We start from the raw sequence: 18,712 nt of genomic DNA, 5'->3' as shown, positions 1-18,712 counted from the left end.
TGTGCTGTGCACGCAGTAAGTGCTCAATAAATACGATTGAATGAATGAATTTATTACTCTATTTATTTTACTTGTACATATTAATTCTATTTATTTTATTTTGTTAATATGTGTTGTTTTGTTGCCGTCTGTCTCCCCCTTTAGACTGTGAGCCCGCTGTCGGGTAGGGACCGGCTCTAGACGTTGCCAACTTGGACTTCCCAAGCGCTTAGTCCAGTGCTGTGCACGCAGTAGGCGCTCAATAAATACGATTGAGTGAATGAATGAATGGATGAATGAATGAATGAATGAATGATGACTGCATGAATGAATGATGAATGCATGCATGAATGAATGAATGAATGAATGAATGAATGAATGATGAATGCATGCATGCATGCATGAATGAATGAATGAATGCATGAATGAAAGAATGCATGAGTACATGAATGCATGCATACATAAATGAATGAATGAATGCATGCATACATAAATGAATGAATGAATGCATGCATGCATGAATGATGACTGCATGAATGCATGCCTGCATGAATGATGACTGCATGAATGAATGATGAATGCATGCATGCATGAAAGAATGCATGAATGCAGTCCCTTTTAGACTGTGAGCCCACTGTTGGGTAGGGACTGTCTCTTTATGTCGCCAATTTGTACTTCCCAAGCGCTTAGTACAGTGCTCTGCACACAGTAAGCGCTCAATAAATACGATTGATGATGATGATGAATGAATGCATGCATGCATGAATGAATTGATTGTACATATTTATTACTCTATTTATTTATTTATTTATTTTACTTGTACCTATCTATCCTATTTATTTTATTTTGTTAGCATGTTTGGTTTTGTTCTCCGTCTCCCCCTTTTAGACTGTGAGCCCACTGTTGGGTAGGGACTGTCTCTATATGTTGCCAACTTGTGCTTCCCAAGCGCTTAGTGCAGTGCTCTGCACACAGTAAGCGCTCAATAAATACGATTGATGATGATGACTATTTATTTATTTATTTTACTTGTACCTATCTATCCTATTTATTTTATTTTGTTAGCATGTTTGGTTTTGTTCTCCGTCTCCCCCTTCTAGACTGCGAGCCCGCTGTTGGGTAGGGACCGTCTCTACATGTTGCCAAGTTGTGCTTCCCAAGCGCTTAGTGCAGTGCTCTGCGCACAGTGAGCGCTCAATAAATACGATTGATGATGATGAACGCGTGAGGGAATGAATGAATGGAGCGCGCGGCCGCGAAGGCTCGCGGCCGCGCTGCGGGCCGGGGGCGCGCACGCCGGGACGCGGGGACGCACGGCCGGACGCGCGCGCGCACGGACGCACGGACGCACGCACGCACGCACGCACGCACGGGCCGGCGCGCGCTGACGTCCGGCCTGCAGTAGGCCGCACGTGTCAGGCCCCTGGAGGGACAGACAGGCGGACAGTCAGACCGACAGACAAACAGTCAGGCGGACAGTCAGTCAGTCAGTCAGTCAGTCAGTCAGTCAGTCAGTCAGTCAGTCTCCCTCCCTCCCTCCTCCGGCCATGATCCTGACCAAAGCCCAGTACGTGGCCATGGTTCGGGCCATGGGCGCCCTGCCCCCCACCAGGCAGACCCTGCGCAAGCTGAAGGACATGTTCCCCAGGTAAGCCCACCCGACGGGCCCGGCACCCCACCAACACCCAATCGATCAATCAATCAATCATCAGTCGTATTTACTGAGCGCCTACTGTGTGCAGAGCACTGGACTAAGCGCCTGGGAAGCCCAAGTTGGCAACATCTAGAGACGGTCCCTGTCAATCAATCAAACAATCGTATTGATTGAGCGCCTACTGTGTGCAGAGCACTGGACTGAGCGCTTGGGAAGTCCAACTTGGCAACATCTAGAGACGGTCCCTACCAATCAATCAATCGTATTGATTGAGCGCCTACTGTGTGCAGAGCACTGGACTGAGCGCTTGGGAAGTCCAACTTGGCAACACCTAGAGACAGTCCCTACCAATCAATCAATCGTATTGATTGAGCGCCTACTGTGTGCAGAGCACTGGACTGAGCGCTTGGGAAGTCCAACTTGGCAACATCTAGAGACGGTCCCTACCAATCAATCAATCGTATTGATTGAGCGCCTACTGTGTGCAGAGCACTGGACTGAGCGCTTGGGAAGTCCAACTTGGCAACATCTAGAGACGGTCCCTACCAATCAATGAATCGTATTGATTGAGCGCCTACTGTGTGCAGAGCACTGGACTAAGCGCTTGGGAAGTCCAACTTGGCAACATCTAGAGACGGTCCCTACCAATCAATCAATCATATTGATTGAGCGCCTACTGTGTGCAGAGCACTGGACTAAGCGCTTGGGAAGTCCAACTTGGCAACATCTAGAGACGGTCCCTACCAATCAATCAATCGTATTGATTGAGCGCTTACTGCGTGCAGAGCACTGGACTAAGCGCTTGGGAAGTACAGGTTGGCAACATGTAGAGACGGCCCCTGTCAATCAATCAATCGGATTTATTGAGCCTTTACTGTGTGCAGAGCAGTGGACTAAGCGCCTGGGAAGCCCAAATTGGCAACATCTAGAGACGGTCCCTGTCAATCAATCAATCAAACAATCATATTGATTGAGCGCTTACTGCGTGCAGAGCACTGGAGTAAGCGCTTGGGAAGTACAGGTTGGCAACATCTAGAGACGGCCCCTGTCAATCAATCAATCGTATTTATTGAGCGCTTACCGTGTGCAGAGCACTGGACTAAGCCCTTGGGAAGCCCAAGTTGGCAACATCTAGAGACGGTCCCTATCAATCAATCAATCGTATTGATTGAGCGCTTACTGCGTGCAGAGCACTGGACTTCCCTTCCCCACAGCACCTGTATATATGTATACATGTTTGTACATATTTATTACTCTATTTATTTTACTTGTACATATCTATCCTATTTATTTTATTTATTTTATTTTGTTAGTATGTTTGGTTTTGTTCTCTGTCTCCCCCTTTTAGACTATGAGCCCACTGTTGGGTAGGGCCTTGTACTTCCTAGGCGCTTAGTACAGTGCTCTGCACATAGTAAGCGCTCAATAAATATGATTGATGATGATGATGGACTAAGCGCTTGGGAAGTACAGGTTGGCAACATCTAGAGACGGTCTCTGTCAATCAGTCAATCGTATTTATTGAGCGCTTACTGCATGCAGAGCACTGGACTAAGCGCTTGGGAAGCCCGGGTTGGCAACATATAGAGACGGTCCCAATCAATCAATCAATCGTATTTATTGAGCGCTCACTGCGTGCAGAGCACTGGACTAAGCGCTCGGGAAGTCCAACTTGGCAACATCTAGAGACGGTCCCTATCAATCAATCAGTCGTATTTATTGAGCGCTTACTGCGTGCAGAGCACTGGACTAAGCGTTTGGGAAGTCCAAGTTGGCAACATCTAGAGACGGTCCCTACCCGACGGCAGGCTCACAGGGTAGAAGGGGGAGACAGACAACAAAACGTATTAAAAAATAAATAGAATGACTATTTACAAAGTAAATAAGTAGAATAATAAATACGTACAAACATATGCATATATACAGGTGCTGTGGGGAGGGGATGGAGGTAAGGTGAGGGGTAGGAGGGGGAGAGGAATGTGTGACTTTGGGCAGGTCACTTCCCTTCTCTGGGCCTCAGTTCCCTCATCTGTAAAATGGGGATGAAGACTGGGAGCCCCCCATGGGGCAACCTGTTCACCTTGTAACCTCCCTCAGCGCTTAGAACAGTGCATTGCACATAGTAAGCGCTTAATAAATGCCATCATTATTATTATTTATTACATGCACCGTACACCCCTTCCCCAAGGCCCAGCCCGGCCGCACAGTGTGTGTGCAAGGGGAGACCTCCCCCCATGTACACACACACACAAACACACACACACACCCTGCCCTTAAGGCCCAGCTGGGCAGCGCAGTGTGTGTGCAAATGGAGCCCCCCGCTTCTCCCCCTCACCCCAAACACAAACACTTTCGCTCCCAAGGCCCAGCTCGGCAGCACAGTGTGTGTGCAAAGGGAGCCCTCCCACCGTACGTACACACACACACACACACACACACACACACACACACACACACACACACACACACACACACACAAACGCACAAACATCCCACCCCCAAGGCCCAGCTCGGCAACTCAATGTGTGTGCTTGGGGTGTGCATGGAGAGGTTCGCCCTGCAGCCACTGATCCCTGGGCCCAGCTTGGCAGCGCGGTGTGCATGGAGTAAGCGCTTAGTACAGTGCTCTGCACACACAGTAAATGCTCAGTAAATACGACTGAATGAGTAGCGACCTTGGGGAGACCCTCTCCTCCCAACCCCGCTTGCACCATCGTCCACACACACACACACAAACACACCACTTCCCAGGCCCAACTGGGCAGCACAGTGTGTGTGCATGGAGTGTGGAGGCCCCTTGGCTGCAGGGTTGTGTGTGCATGGAGGGTGCTTACTGAGCACTTACGCAGAGCTGGATGCTGTGCTGAGCGTTGCGGAAGAGGCCAGCGGAGTCGAAGCGTGGCCGGGCGGAAAGAGCACGGCTCTGGGAGTCGATTAACCTAGGTTCTTAATCTCGGCTCCACTTTCTGCTGCGTGAACATGGGCTAGTCACTTCCCTTCTCTGGGCCGCAGTGTCCACAGCTGTGAAATGGGCATTCGTTTTCCCATCTACTTGGACTGTGGGCCTCTTGTGGGATGGGGACTGTGTCTGACGTGATTAATTTAGCCAGTCCCCTTCGTGCTGAGGAGACTGCTTGTCTCAGAGTAAACTTGTAACAAATACCATCACGGTCTTCGTCCCCATTTTAAAGATGAAGTAACTGAGGCACAGAGAAGTGAAGTGACTTGCCCAAGGTCACACAGCTGACAATTGGTGGAGACGGGATTTGAATCCATGACCTCTGACTCCCAAGCCCAGGCTCTTTCCACTGAGCCACGCTGCTTCTCTGATGTGTATGTATCTCTAATTCTATTTATTTTGATGCTATTGATGCCTGTCTACTTGCTTTGATGTCCGGTCCCCCTTCTAGAATAATAATAATAATGATGGCATTTATTAAGCGCTTACTATGTGCAAAGCACTGTTCTAAGCGCTGGGGAGGTTACAAGGTGATCAGGTTGTCCCATGGGGAGCTCACAGTCTTCACCCCCATTTTCCAGATGAGAGAACTGAGGCCCAGAGAAGTTGTGACTTGCCCAAAGTCACACAGCTCGCAACTGGCAGTGTCGGGATTTGAACCCATGACCTCTGACTCCAAAGCCCGGGCTGTTTCCATTGAGCCACGTCGCTCATTCTAGACTGTGAGCCCATTGTTGGGTAGGGATTTTCTCCCTTTGTTGCTGAATTGTATTGTCCAAGCGCTTAGAACAGTGCCCTGCGTGCAGTAAGCGCTCAGTAAATACGATTGAATGAAATACCATCATTGTTTTTCTTCTTATTGTTATAATTATTAGACTGTGAGCCCAGTGTTGGGTAGGGACTGTCTCTATATGTTGCCAATTTGTACTTCCCAAGCGCTTAGTACAGTGCTCTGCACATAGTAAGCTCTCAATAAATATGATTGATTGATTGATTAGGAAGAGAGGATCCCTACCCTCAAGGAGCTTCCAGGCCGGTGGACTTGACTCCTGAGTCTAGTGAACAGAAGCAGAGTGGCCTAGTGGCTAGATCCCAGGCCTGGAGTCAGAAGGACCTGGGTTCTAATCCCAACTCTGCCACTTTTCGGCTGGGTGACTTTGGGCAAGTCACTTCACCTCTCTGTGCCTCAGTTCCCTCATCTGTAAAGTGGGGATTGAGAGAATTAAGACTGTGAGCCCCGTGTCCGTCAGTCGTGGGAAGAACACGGGCTTGGGAGTCAGAGGTCGCGGGTTCTAATTCCGGCTCTGCCGCTTGGCAGCCGTGTGACTTTGGGCTAGTCACTTCACTTCTCTGGGCCTCAGTTATCTCATCTGTAAAATGGGGATTAAGACTGTGAGCCCTACGTGGGACAACCTAATTTCCTTGTATCCCCTCCAGCGCTTAGAACAGTGCTTCGCACATACTAAGCACTTAACAAATACCATTATTATTATTATTTATTGAGCATTTGTATGCAGAGCACTGTACTAAGCGGATAGGAGAGTACAGTATAACAATATAGCATGGAACATGAGTGTGAATTTTGTCCAACCTGATTAACTTGTATCTACCCCAGCACTTTAATACAGTGCCTGGCACATAGTAAGCACTTAAGTACCTTTAAAAAAAAAATCTGAGGCATCTAAAAGGGCTTGGAGGCTTGCCCAGTGCTGGGCTCTGTCTTCATTCATTCAGTCGTATTTATTGAGCCCTTACCGTGTGCAGAACACTGTACTAAGCGCTTGGAAAGTACAATTCAGCAATAGAGACAGTCCCTGCCCACACCGGTTATGTTCCTTTCCTGAAGCTGCACAGGACATATTAGTAATAGTAATAAGAGAAGCAGAAGTAATTTAGAGAAGCAGCGTGGCTCAGTGGAAAGAGCCCGGGCTTTGGAGTCAGAGGTCATGGGTTCAAATCCTGGCTCCACCAGTTGTCAGCTGTGTGACTTTGGGCACGTCACTTAACTTCTCTGTGCCTCAGTTACCTCCTCTGGAAAATGGGGATTAAGACTGTGAGCCCCCCGTGGGACAACCTGACCACCTTGTAACCTCCCCAGCGCTTAGAACAGTGCTTTGCACATAGTAAGCGCTTAATAAATATGTTTTATGTTGCCAATTTGTACTTCCCAAGCGCTTAGCACAGTGCTGTGCACATAGTAAGCGCTCAATAAATACGATTGATGATGATGATGCTGAATAAATGCCATCATTATTATTAATAAGCTTGGTATTTAAGTGTTTACTAGGTGTCAGGCCCAGGGGTGGATATAAGATAATCAGGTCGGGCACAGCTCCTGGGCTTCAAGACTTTGAGCCCGTTGTTGGGTAGGGACCGTCTCTATATGTTGCCTACTTGTACTTCCCAAGCGCTCAGTACAGTGCTCTGCACACAGTAAGCGCTCAATAAATACGATTGAATAAATAGGAGGGAGCAGTAGTATTGGATCCCATCTCTTCTGCCATTCCCTTCTGCATCACCTTGACTTGCTCCCTTTTATTCATCCCCCTCCAGACTTATGTGCATATCTGTAATTTTATTTGTTTATATTTGTGTCTATCTCCCCCCGGAGACTGCAAACTCGCGTGGCCAGAGATTGTGTCTGTTAGAGAAGCAGCATGGCTTAATGGAAAGAGCCGGGGCTTGGGAATCAGAGGTCGTGGGTTCTAATCCCTGCTCCACCACTTATCAGCTGGGCGGTTCAGCCGGTGCGGGGTCCCTACCGCTCCTCCTCCCTGTCGGTGCTTGGGGTCCGGGGTCCGCATCGGTTCCGGCGGCCGACAGATAGCCGACATAGAATGCGCCCCAGGTAGGACGGACAGCAAGTCGTATCACTTCACTTCAGTTTCCTTCTCTGGAAAATGGGGATTTAATACCTGTAAGTCCCCATCAATCACCCCCTTTTATGGTATCTTTTAAGCGCTTATAATAATAATAATAATAATAATGGCATTTATTAAGCGCTTACTCTGTGCAAAGCACTGTTCTAAGCGCTGGGGAGGTCACAAGGTGATCAGGGTGTCCCACGGGGGGCTCACAGTCTTCATCCCCATTTTACAGTTGAGGGAACTGAGGCCCAGAGAATCAATCAATCAATCGTATTTATTGAGCGCTCACTGTGTGCAGAGCACTGTACTCAGCACTTGGGAAGTACAAGTTGGCAACAGGTGAAGTGAAGAGAAGTGAAGTCACCCAGCTGACAATTGGCAGAGCCGGGATTTGAACCCATGAACTCTGACTCGGGCTCTTTCCAGTGCTTATTGTGTGCCAGGCGCTGTGCTAAGCGCTGGGGTGGACGCAAGCTCATCAGGTTGGGCCCAGTCCCTGTCTCATAAGGGGCTCACCGTCTCAATCCCCATTTTACAGATGAGGGAACTGAGGCCCAGAGAAGTGAAGCGACTTGGGCAAGGTCACCCAGCAGCCAAGCGTGTGGAGCTGGGCTGAGAACCCAAGTGCTCCTGCCTCCCAAGCTCAGGCTCTTTCCACTAGGCCACACTGCTTTTTCCCTCCGAGTTTGTCGCGCCAGGATGTGCCCTCAAACCTGCGTCGGGAGAGACGGGTTATTTTTATACCCCATCCAAGGGTGGGGATCCCTTCTTCTCAATAAGCTTCAGGACTGATATTATTTACCACAAAACAGCAAGACCACCGATTGGATATTGTTACAAGCTCTGACTTCCCCCTCTCGCTTTGAAAAGTGTTGCCAATTTGTACTTGTTTTGTGTTGTGTTGCCAATTTGTACTTCCCAAGCGCTTAGTACAGTGCTCTGCACATAGTAAGCGCTCAATAAATACGATTGATGATGAAAAAACACAAGCCGAAAAAAAATAAATCCCAGCAAGTCCACAGGAGTCTCCAGAATCACCTCCTGTGTTCAGAGAAGGGGAGGGGGTCTACAGCCCCGAGCCCATAAATTTGATTCCCGCGTGTGTCAAAACAGTAATGTATTAAATGCATATTATTATAAAAATTTAAGACACGTCTTAAACAACACTTACGTTTTTATAACACCTGGCAATATTAAATAATACATTTCCTTGTTAGCATCTGTTTGCTGTCATTGTTGGCAAGACCTATGATTTATTGGGGAAATTAATGACCAGGACCATTTTGGTCCTGATATATGCCCCTAAGCTTATTACATCACTAAATAAAATAAAATATATGTGCTCGCGACAGAGTCATTTTTGTAATTGTTTAGCGCCACAAGCACACAGTTGAGCGTTTCTCCGAATGGGTCCCTGTGGTCCCCGCGGGCCCAGAGGGAAATCGGGTCCCTCGACTAGAGGCGAGGCGGGAAGAGGGTCTCCGCCGCCTGAGATCTTTTTTGGGGTCGTTTTAGTGAGGCCTTCCCGGCTATTCCCCTGCGTCGCTCCCCCCACCGGGCTCCGGGGCAGGCCGGGGTCAGAGGTTGGAGCTTGGGGTCCACACTGCCACCGCCGCGATGGGGTGCTTGTCGGCGGACATGCTCACACGCAGGGATACAGGCACCAGTCACGTTTGCCAGGAGGTCAGAAGGTCACCCTTTTCCTGGGAACTCCCCTCTCTCCACTCGGAACCATCCCTCTGCATATCCAAAGGGAACTCCTGACCGGTGGCTTAAGGCCCTCCATGTCCCTCCACCCTGGCTATCCTCGCTCCTCTCCCACCGCACCCCAGCTCTCACGCTTGCCATATTCTCAGGCCAACGTCCTCACCTTGCCTTGTTCTCACCTCTCTTGCCACTCACCCTCCTCATGCCCTCCTCCCTGGATAGAGCCCCCATTCCCAGGCACGCCCCCTCCCTTCGCCCAAGGCCAGTCTGAAGTCCCATCTCCTCCAGGAAGTCTTCCCTGTTGATTCTCTCATCCCCCCCCAAAGCTATTTCTCCCCCTACAGCCACCTCAGGACTTCTTGTCACCTTAAACTCTTGGGTCTTCCCCAGTTGGCATTTATGGGCATAGTATCCTATTGTCTTGCTTCCTCTTACCTATTCTTTGTTGTAGGGTTTGTCTCTCCCCATTGATTATAAGCCCCCTGAGGGCAGGGATCATGTCTACTAACTGTATTGTGCTCTCCTGTTAGGGTACAGTGCTCTACACAGTAGAATAAAGCTCCTAAGGGCAGTGTCTGCTAACTATATTGTACTTGGCTCCACCAATTGTCAGCTGTGTGACTTTGGGCAAGTCACTTCTCTGTGCCTCAGTTACCTCATATGTAAATTGGGGATTAAGATTGTGACCCCCCCCCCCCCCCCCCCCCCCCCCCCCCCGCCGTGGGACAACCTGATCACCTTGTAACCTCCCCAGTGCTTAGAACAGTGCTTTGCACACAGTAAGCGCTTAATAAATGCCATCATCATTATTATTATTATTACAGTGCTCTGCACATGGTAAGTAGTTGGTCATTACTATTGATTGTAAGCATCACGAGGCTAGCGGTTATATCTAGTAAATCTTTGAACTCCCTCAAGCAGTCGGCACAGTGCTTAGCACAGAGTAGGCACTGAATCAGTGTTACTGTCCGAGAGATCGATTTTCTTTTCCATCTGCTCCGTCTTTTCCTCAGCTGCCTCCAGCACTTACAGATTCACTTTCTCTTCCTAAGCAGGTGTGAGTCTGGTCACCCTGTTTGTAAATATTTTTTCTTCTTGTCTTCCCCCTCTAGATAGCACACTCCCCATGGACAGGGACTGTCTGGAGCTTCTGTTGGACTTTTCTAAACGTTTAGTACAGCGTGTTGTCCTCAGCGATGGGTGGTCTGTGCTGGGTCACTGGAAGTGTGAGGAATGAGAGGGGGGAGTCAGGATGTAGGATGGTCGTCTGTGTTGGATCACCGGGGGAAGAGCCGAGGATGGAGAGGAGAGAGTAGGGAGTGTTGGTCACTGGGGGAAGAGCCAGGAATGGAGAGGGGAGAGACAGGGGTGTCGGATGGTCCGTGCTGGGTCACTGGGAGGGAGTGGATGGAAAGGAGAGAGTCAGGTAGTTGGATGGTCCATGCCCGGATTACTTCGGTAGAGTTGATGGAGAAGAGAGACTTGGGGGTTGGATGGTCAGCACTGGGTCACTGGGGGAGAGTTGGGCATGGAGAAGGGAGAGTCAAGGATCTTGGATGGTCCATGCTGCGTCCTTGGGGGAGATTCAGGGATGGAGAGGGTCAGGGATAGAGCGGGGAGAGTCAGTCAGGGGTGTGGGATGGTCTATGCTGGGTCACTGGAGGGAAAGTCGGCGATGGAGAGGGGAGTTGGGAGTTGGATGGTGCATGCTGGGTCACTGGGGGAGAGTCAGGGATGGAGAAGGGCGAGTAAGGGGTGTGGGGTGGTCCATGGTGGGTCACTGGGGGACAGTCAGGTCGGATCGTCCATTCTGGGTCTCTGGGGGAGAGTCAGGGGTGTTGGCTGGATGTGCCAGGCTATGGGACTGACCCAGGTCTGGCCTTCCCCTGGGAAGGTCAGTCGTATTTATTGCGCCCTTACCGCATGTAGCACACTGTACTGACCACTCGGGAGAATACCATGTAACAGACACATTCCCTGCCCGCAACAAGTTCACAGTCTAGCCAGGAAGGGACCCAGCGGCCGCAGCAGACCGGACTGCCGGCTCGGTCTCCCCCGGGGGGTCGGGCCGGAGCCCCGGAAGGTCGGGGTGGGTAGGTTCCGGACCGGTTTGAAGTCGTCGAAGGATCCCTCCGGCCGCCCCCGTTGTCGCGACGCGGCAGAAGCCTCCCCGCCGCCGGCTACGTTGCCGTGTCGGAAGCCGTCGCCGGCTAAACCGTAACCCCGTCGTTTCCCCGGTCCCACTTTATCACACTGCCGTAAAAGGTAATCAGAATCAATCATGGGAGATGAAGAAATATTTTCCAGCGCTTTCCGTGTGCTTTCCGAAGTGGTGCTTGATCCATGAAATTTTAGTAAGCATATTAAATAATACAGTATGATGTGCGACGTGTCAGCTCTGATAAATTATTTTGTATAGGGCATTTATACAACATATGTTGAGCTGCTATGTGAACAGCTTAATGACCATAAATTATGTTATTCTTTCTTGCCATGTTTACTTTCCGGCGTTTGAAAGTCGGGCGGCCCGCTCGGTCTTATTTATTTATTTTTCCGGTGGGGGCGGGACGGAAGGCAGGGGTCAGGCGGGAACAGCCGGGGCGACCACGGGCAGGCCCGCTCCCTCCTCCACGTAACACAGATGTTGGCCAGTCCATCTGTCAGCCCGGGGGTCCCGGGGAGCGCCGGACGCAGCCAGGTCACAGTTTCCCGGTCACAATGGGGCGGCCGGGGGGCTCCCCGCCTGACGTCTGCCCCGGGAGGAGCCCGGGGGTCCCGTCGCCCCCACTGAGGTCATGTGACACGGGGGCCATTTGAATTGGAAATGGTCTGGACCGCCGCCGTCGGATAAAGCCACTGCTGTCGTGGCTGGGGACGGGGGCGGAGCTGGGGGGTCCCCGGGGAGGGGGAGCGCGGCCACCCCCTTCGCTCCTATGAATGAATTGAGGCGGGGCCGGGGGGCTTACCCCGGCCTTGAAACTGTTAAGTTCATTTTGCCTCCATCCCCAGAGGGAGGACTGGCAGATGCTTTTGTGTTGGAAGTGTTTAAAAGCAACTGGGAGGCGGCGGGCCCTGGACATTTTGGAAGCGGACAATGTGCCGTCTCCATCCCGGGTTGGGAGGGCTGGGGGCCGGCCACAATATGGGATGGGGGACCCCCGGGAGAATATGAATGTTGATGGCCTTTGGGGGTGGGAAAAGGGTGTCAGAATAATGGATGTTCACAAATGTCAAGCGTTTGTTAATTTCTCTGTTATTTGGAGTTTATCTACCGTGATCAATCAAATAAACGAGGGCTGCTCTCGGGAGGCGGCGGCGGTGGCGGCGGTGGGCGGCATTGATATGGTGATGGGCCGGGGCAGCCAGAAGCCCGGAGCGGCTCACGGTAGACCGAAAGCTCCTTGAGGGCAGGGATCATGTCTGCTTACTCTGTTGGATTCTCCCAAATGCTCATTACAGTGCTCTGCTCACAGTAGATTGTAAGCTCCTCGAGGACAGGGATCATGTCTACTAACTCTGGACTCTTGCAAGCACTCAGAAATAATAATAATAATAATGGCATTTATTAAACGCTTACTATGTGCAAAGCACTGTTCTAAGTGCTGGGGAGGTTACAAGGTGATCAGGTTGTTCCACGGGGGGCTCACAGTCTTAATCCCCATTTTACAGATGAGGTAACTGAGGCACAGAGAAGTTAAGTGACTTGCCCAGAGTCACACAGCTGACAATTGGCGGAGCCAGGATTTGAACCCATGACCTCTGACTCCACAACCCGTGCTCTTTCCACTGAGGCATGCTGCTTCCCAGTGCCACTCACACAGTAGGCCCCTCGGTCAACATGATCGACGATTGTAAACGTCTCGAAGGCAGGGATGTTACTCTCCCAGGCACTTAGTAGAGTGCCCCGCACAGAGTTAGGTGCTCAGCGAATACGATTGATCGACGGCTTGATCGGTAGCCCCATAGACCCCGCTTAGAACAGTGCTTGGCACACAGTATTCATTCATTCAGTTGTATTTATTGAGCACTTACTGTGTGCAGTGCACTGTACCAAGCGCTTGTAGTAAGCGCTTAACAAATACCATCCTCATCATCATTGATCCACAGCGGGCAGGAATGTGAGGTCTTGGGAGCCGGGATTGTTCCGGAGCTTTAGGGTGGGAAGGACGGAGGATCTCTGTGATTGAGGGGGGACGAAGGGGAGGGGGGGATTCTGCTCCTGGGGATACTCCCGTTCTCCATCCAGTTTCTAATTGTAATTTGCGTTTAGTGCTCCACTAGGATCTGGGACCAAAAAGGGGTGGTTACATTGGCTCCCGTAACAGTAGTAATTACTGTGTTTTTCAGGGCTTGCTCCAGTGCTCAGCACTGGGATAGATACAAGATAATCAGATTGCACACGGTCCCTGGCCCATGTGTGACTCACTGTCTGAGGGGGAGGAAGGACAGGTGTGGAATCCCCATTTTGCAGTTGAGGAAACTGAGGCACAAGGTAATTAAGTGATTCGCCCAAGGTCATAAAACAGGCCAGCGGCGGAGCCGGGACGAGAACCCCATCTTCCTCCTGACTCCTGGTCCTGTGCTCTGTCCTCCAGGCGACCTGGGGGTTTCTGGCCTATTAGCAACCTGGTGAAGCTGGCCGCTCCTAGCCCCCTCCCCGCATCCGACCTCCCTGCTCCCTGTTCCCTTCTTCCCCCGGGGCTCCAGATGAGACGTCGCCGCCACATCCATCCATCCAAGGCCCCGCTCGGCCTTCTCGCCTCTACACAGCTCCCTGGAGGCAGATCTGTGATCACGCCAGCTGACGGGGGCCGCCACCACTGCCTCCCTCCGACCCCCAAGACTGACCACAGACCCCTGGGACATTCGGGGATCAGTCACGGCCTACGGGGGCCTTCCCTGACTTGTCCGGACCGCGGGGGGGCCTGCCCTCCCATCAGCCCCCAAGGTCCTCAAGCGGGGATCGGATTCTATGTTCCTGACTGGCTGGAGGTTTCTTTAGCATCTGCCCACCTTGTCTCAAGTTCCTCTCCTCCAGTTCTCTCCTGGATCCCCTCCAAACTGGCTTCCGTCCCCTTCACTCCAAAGAAACCAACCTTTCAAGGGTCAGAAGTGAGCTTCTTCTTGCCAAATCCAACGGCCTCTGCTCCTTGCCGATCTTCCTAGACTTCTCAGCTGCCATCGACACTGTGGACCACCCCCTTCTCCTGGAAACTTTATCCAACTTCGGCTTCACTGACACTATCTTCTCCTGGCTCTCCTCCTTCCTCTCTAGCTGCTCTCTTTCGCAGGCTCCTCCTCTGCCTTCCACCCCCGACTGTGGGTGTCCCTCAAGGTTCAGTTCTGGGCCCCCTTCTATTGTCCATCTACACCCACTCCCTCTGGAGAACTCATTCGCTCCCATGGCTTCAACTACCACCTCTATGCGGATGATTCCCAAATCTACCTCTCCAGCCCTGATCTCTCTCCCTCTCTGCAGTCTCGCATTTCCTTCTGCCTTCAAGACATCTTCAACTTACCATGTCCGAAATGGAACTCCTTATCTTCCCACCCAAACTCTTTCCCCCATCACTGTAGAGCATCACCATCCTTCCTGTCTCACAAGCCCATAACCTGGTGTCATCGGTGACTACTCTGTCATTCAACCCGCGTTTCAATGAGATGCTAAATCCTGTCAGTTCCACCTGTATCAGCCTCCTTGCTCACCTCCCTGCCTCCCGTCTCTCCCCTCTTCAGTCCATGCTTCACTCTGCTGCCCGGATCATTTTTCTACAAAAATGTTCAGTCCACATTTCCCCACTCCAAGAACCTCCGGTGGATGTCCAGACACCTCCGCATGAATCCATTCACTTTAAAGCATTCAGTCACCTTGCCTCCTCCTACCTCATCTCACTACTCTCCTGCTACAACCCAGCCCGCATACTTCGCTCCTCTAGTGCCAGCCTACTCATCGTACCTCTAGCTCATCTATCTCGTTGCTGACCTCTCGCCTTCCCTCTTCATATCCGACAGGCAATTACTCTCCCCACCTTCAAAGCCAGATTGAAGGCACATCTCCTCCAAGGGGCCTTCCCTGAGTACGCTCTCATTTCCTCTTTTCCCACTCCCTTCTGCGCCGCCCTGATTTGCTCCCTTTATTCACCACTCCTCAGTAAATACGATTGATATTTGTTAAGTGTTTAGGGGCCAAGCACTGTGTTCAGCAACCAGATCCCATAAAGACCCTGCCCCTCAGGAAGCTTCACTGTCCAAGTGGGGAGAGAAAACAGGAATTGATTCTCCATTTTCCGGACGAGACCGATGTAATAGAGAAGTGAATTGACTTGCCCAGGCTCCCACAGCAGGCCGGTGACAGGGTCGGGACTAGCTAGGTCTCCCGATTGCCAGGTCTGTGCTGTTGCTGCTAGGCCGTGCTGCTTCTCTGAGAGGCAAGGGGGTTTCAGCCCAAGTTTGCAGCCGAGGTTTTCCTAATGGTTTCCACGTGTGGGAACTTTCCCCTGACGGGCAGGTGGGCAAACTGACTGCTCTGGTCACTGCTGCCGCCCACATGCCCGCCAGCCCTTGGCAGCAGCGGGAGAGCTCCGGGGATTCGGGCCCAGTCGGGGGAGCCAGCGTCAGCCCTGGGCCTCAGTTTCCCCTTCCCCGAGCCACCTCCGACGAGCCGCAACCGAACCTGTGGGCGTTGGTTGGAGGGTAATTATTTATAATGCTTTGCTGCCCTATAAAAGTTGATTTATTGGAACCGTAATTTACTGAAGTTGCATCTGGTTGGAAAATATAGCAGAAGTTATCAGTCGTGTTCGAGACGTGACATAGGGAGTTGCATCCACAGAGGACAGTCGAAGCCCAGTGGCAGAGCGATGTGGCCTCAGAGAGGAGAGCGGCCTCGCTCCCCTTTGGGTACAGGCACGGCGGCCTCTTCCGTCCGGCTCCTCCTCCGGTACCGGCTCCACCGTGGGGAGCCGGCCGGGATTCCGGATGGGCCGGGCCTCGTGCCGTGAGGGTTCGGCATCAGTGCCAGCATCCCCAGTGGTCCCCGGGCTCCCCGTGTCCACTTCGGGCGGAGATACCCCCCGGTCCCTGCCGCCCCAACTGTGCTCCGGCCGGCCCCGAGCCAGTCGGGGGCGAAGGGGGGCCCTCCCCAACCTGGCCGTGGGGAGCCGGGTTCCCGTCTGTCCATCTGGAAAAAGTTTTCCACGCCCGTCTGGGAGTCCGGCGAGAGGGCCGGGCGGCGGGCTCCCCTCCGAGGCCCGCGTCTCTTTTGTCCCCGCACCGTAATTAACTCCGTCCCCCCTTTATGTGTTCCAGGCAATCCGAGTCCACCGTGCAGAGTATCTTCTCCCAGGAGTACCAGGTGAGAAGTTTTCTCCTTTGTGCCGGCTGACAGGTGCCTAATTGAATGATGAATGTTCCTTTATTTCTTTGTAATTGAACTGCCAGCCTTCTGATTGGGCTGCAGGCCCTGCCCCTTCCCCCACCCAGCCCCGCCTGAGTCTCCGCGGAGGCCCTGACAAGCCTCCCCATCCATCTGTCTAATAACCAGCCTCCGCGTATTCGGGGTGGGGTGGGGGGGGGGCCGTAATAAATTATGCTAAACCATTATTATTCTGACAATAATAATTTCCCCGCGTCGCGCGGTTCCGTGTGCTAAATGTTTGCCGACTTGCACTGTCAGGGCTGCTTCCCGGGGCTGACAGAGATGATGATGAACGACCGGTGCGGGAGTGGCAGAAGCCGAGCCGGCCAGAAAATAGAGTCATTTATCATGAGATGGCAGGTGTCAGTCAAGTGGCACGTCTCCCCGGGATTACTTTTTGTGTCGTCTTCAAATAAGTTGTTTTTAAGCGGCGTCCCTCCCGGTTGAAAGCGGCCGCCGGCTTGTCGGGGCCAGGGGGTCGGGGCCCGGGGCTGCCATCTGGGCCGGCGGGGGGAGGAGCGGCCAGTTGCCGGCGGACCCTCCGCCGCCGCCACTGCCGGACACCCGGCCATCAGCTACCCGCGGGCGGACCCCGGTGGGCCTCGGGCCCAGGGAGCCCCGGTGAGGCTCCCTCACCGCCCGATAACGGCTGACCCCGGCGCTCTCTCTCTGCTTTCTTCCAGAAACACATCAAGAGAACCCACCCGAGGCACCAGACCGCCGAGGCCGTGCAGAGCTACTACGACAGGTATCGGCCGCTCGGCCCCAGCAGCGGGGAGCCGAGCACCTCCCGATGGGGCTGACCATTGCAGCTGGATTAGGCTGTTAAAATCATAAATCCCGTCGCATCTTGAGACGTATACATCCGGGCACCGGTTTTCCCCGAGGTGACTTCCTCTCAGGGTGCAAGGGGGTGGGCCCAGAGGTCCAGGGGACGGGGGTGTGTGTGTCTGTGTGCGCGCACCACCGGCCCATGGCTGCGAGGCTGCCGGAACTGAGGCCCGCGAGGTGATGGGGAGTAGGTGGCCCACGGCGGTTGCGGATCGGCGTGGAGTCACTGTGGTTTGTAGCCAGTCTCAGTGTGGGAAGGGGTAGGGTGGAGGGGAGGAGAGTTTCAGCGAAGGGTTCTGAGAGGCGGAAGGCCCGGCCGGAGGGAGCAGAGTGGGTGGGCGGACTCGGCCCACAACTCTAGCTGTGAGTTGGGCTGGGGCCATCAGATCACCTGGCCACATGTGCACGTCTGGAAACACCCGTGGAATGGCTCCAAGGTGTTGTCACCGACAAAGTCGGCGTGACCCAATGGAAAGAGACTGGGCTTGGGAGTCACGGGCCTGGGTTCTAATCCTGACTCCACCACCGGCTTGCTTGGTGACTCTGGGCAAGCCACTTCATTTCCCCACCCTCAGCTTCCTCATCCATAAAATGTACATGTGTCTGTAATTAGACTGTAAGCTTGTTGTGGGCAGGGAGTGTGTTAGTTATATTTTTATATTGTACTCTTCCAAGCACTTAGTATAGTTGTCTTCACACGGTAAGCACTCAATAAACATGACTGACTAAAAATGGAGGGGGGTCAGTGCCCACGAATCCTTTGAGGAACAGGAACTGTGTCCAACCTGATTGTCTATCCCAGTGCTTGGCACAGAGTAAACATTTAAGGAATTGGTTTTATCATCAAAGCCGTGACCAAACAGTTTGTAGCAGGGACAGGTTGGAGGGTTCGGGGGAGGGTCCTAGCATTAAGCTTGAGGGGATGGGGCCTTCCCCACCGGAGCGGGTGAAGGATATTGCTGGGGTTCGAGGATTTGTTTTGTTGCAGTCACTAGGTCTGTTACACCCTTTGCAGGCAATATTTTCATTTTCAACTCATGCGTGCCACCAGCCTGTTTCTAGACTGTGTCAGTCAGTCAGCCAATCATATTGAGCACGTACTGTTTGCAGAGTGCGGTACTAAGCTCTTTGGAGAGTGGAATTCAACAGAATCGGCAGAAATGTTACCCGCCCATAACGAGCTTCCAGTTCAGCGGCAGAGCTCGGCCACCCAGATTCAGACCGCGTTTTGGGGCAGTGAAAATACGTCCTTGCACATTGACTTAACCGGGGAGTTGGGGGTGGTCAGGGGGCTGAGG

At 52.4% G+C, this 18,712-nt stretch overlaps 1 protein-coding gene across 1 annotated transcript in view; it reads left to right on the top strand.

Moving 5' to 3' along the window:
• Window positions 1–1,362: 1,362 nt before the first annotated feature.
• Window positions 1,363–18,712, top strand: part of CDIN1 (CDAN1 interacting nuclease 1) — a 97,139-nt gene continuing 79,789 nt past the window's right edge. The window contains exons 1-3 of the mRNA XM_038741534.1: window positions 1,363–1,627; window positions 16,475–16,520; window positions 17,267–17,331. Coding sequence (XP_038597462.1) covers window positions 1,527–1,627; window positions 16,475–16,520; window positions 17,267–17,331 — 212 coding nt within the window. The 5' untranslated portion in view covers window positions 1,363–1,526. The remainder of the gene's footprint in view (window positions 1,628–16,474; window positions 16,521–17,266; window positions 17,332–18,712) is intronic.

This window comes from Tachyglossus aculeatus (genome assembly GCF_015852505.1).
Source record: "Tachyglossus aculeatus isolate mTacAcu1 chromosome 12 unlocalized genomic scaffold, mTacAcu1.pri SUPER_6_unloc_1, whole genome shotgun sequence".
Taxonomy (NCBI): Eukaryota; Metazoa; Chordata; class Mammalia; order Monotremata; family Tachyglossidae; genus Tachyglossus; species Tachyglossus aculeatus.
The sequence above is the reverse complement of the archived record's forward strand: the minus strand, read 5'-3'. Positions and strand labels throughout refer to the sequence as shown.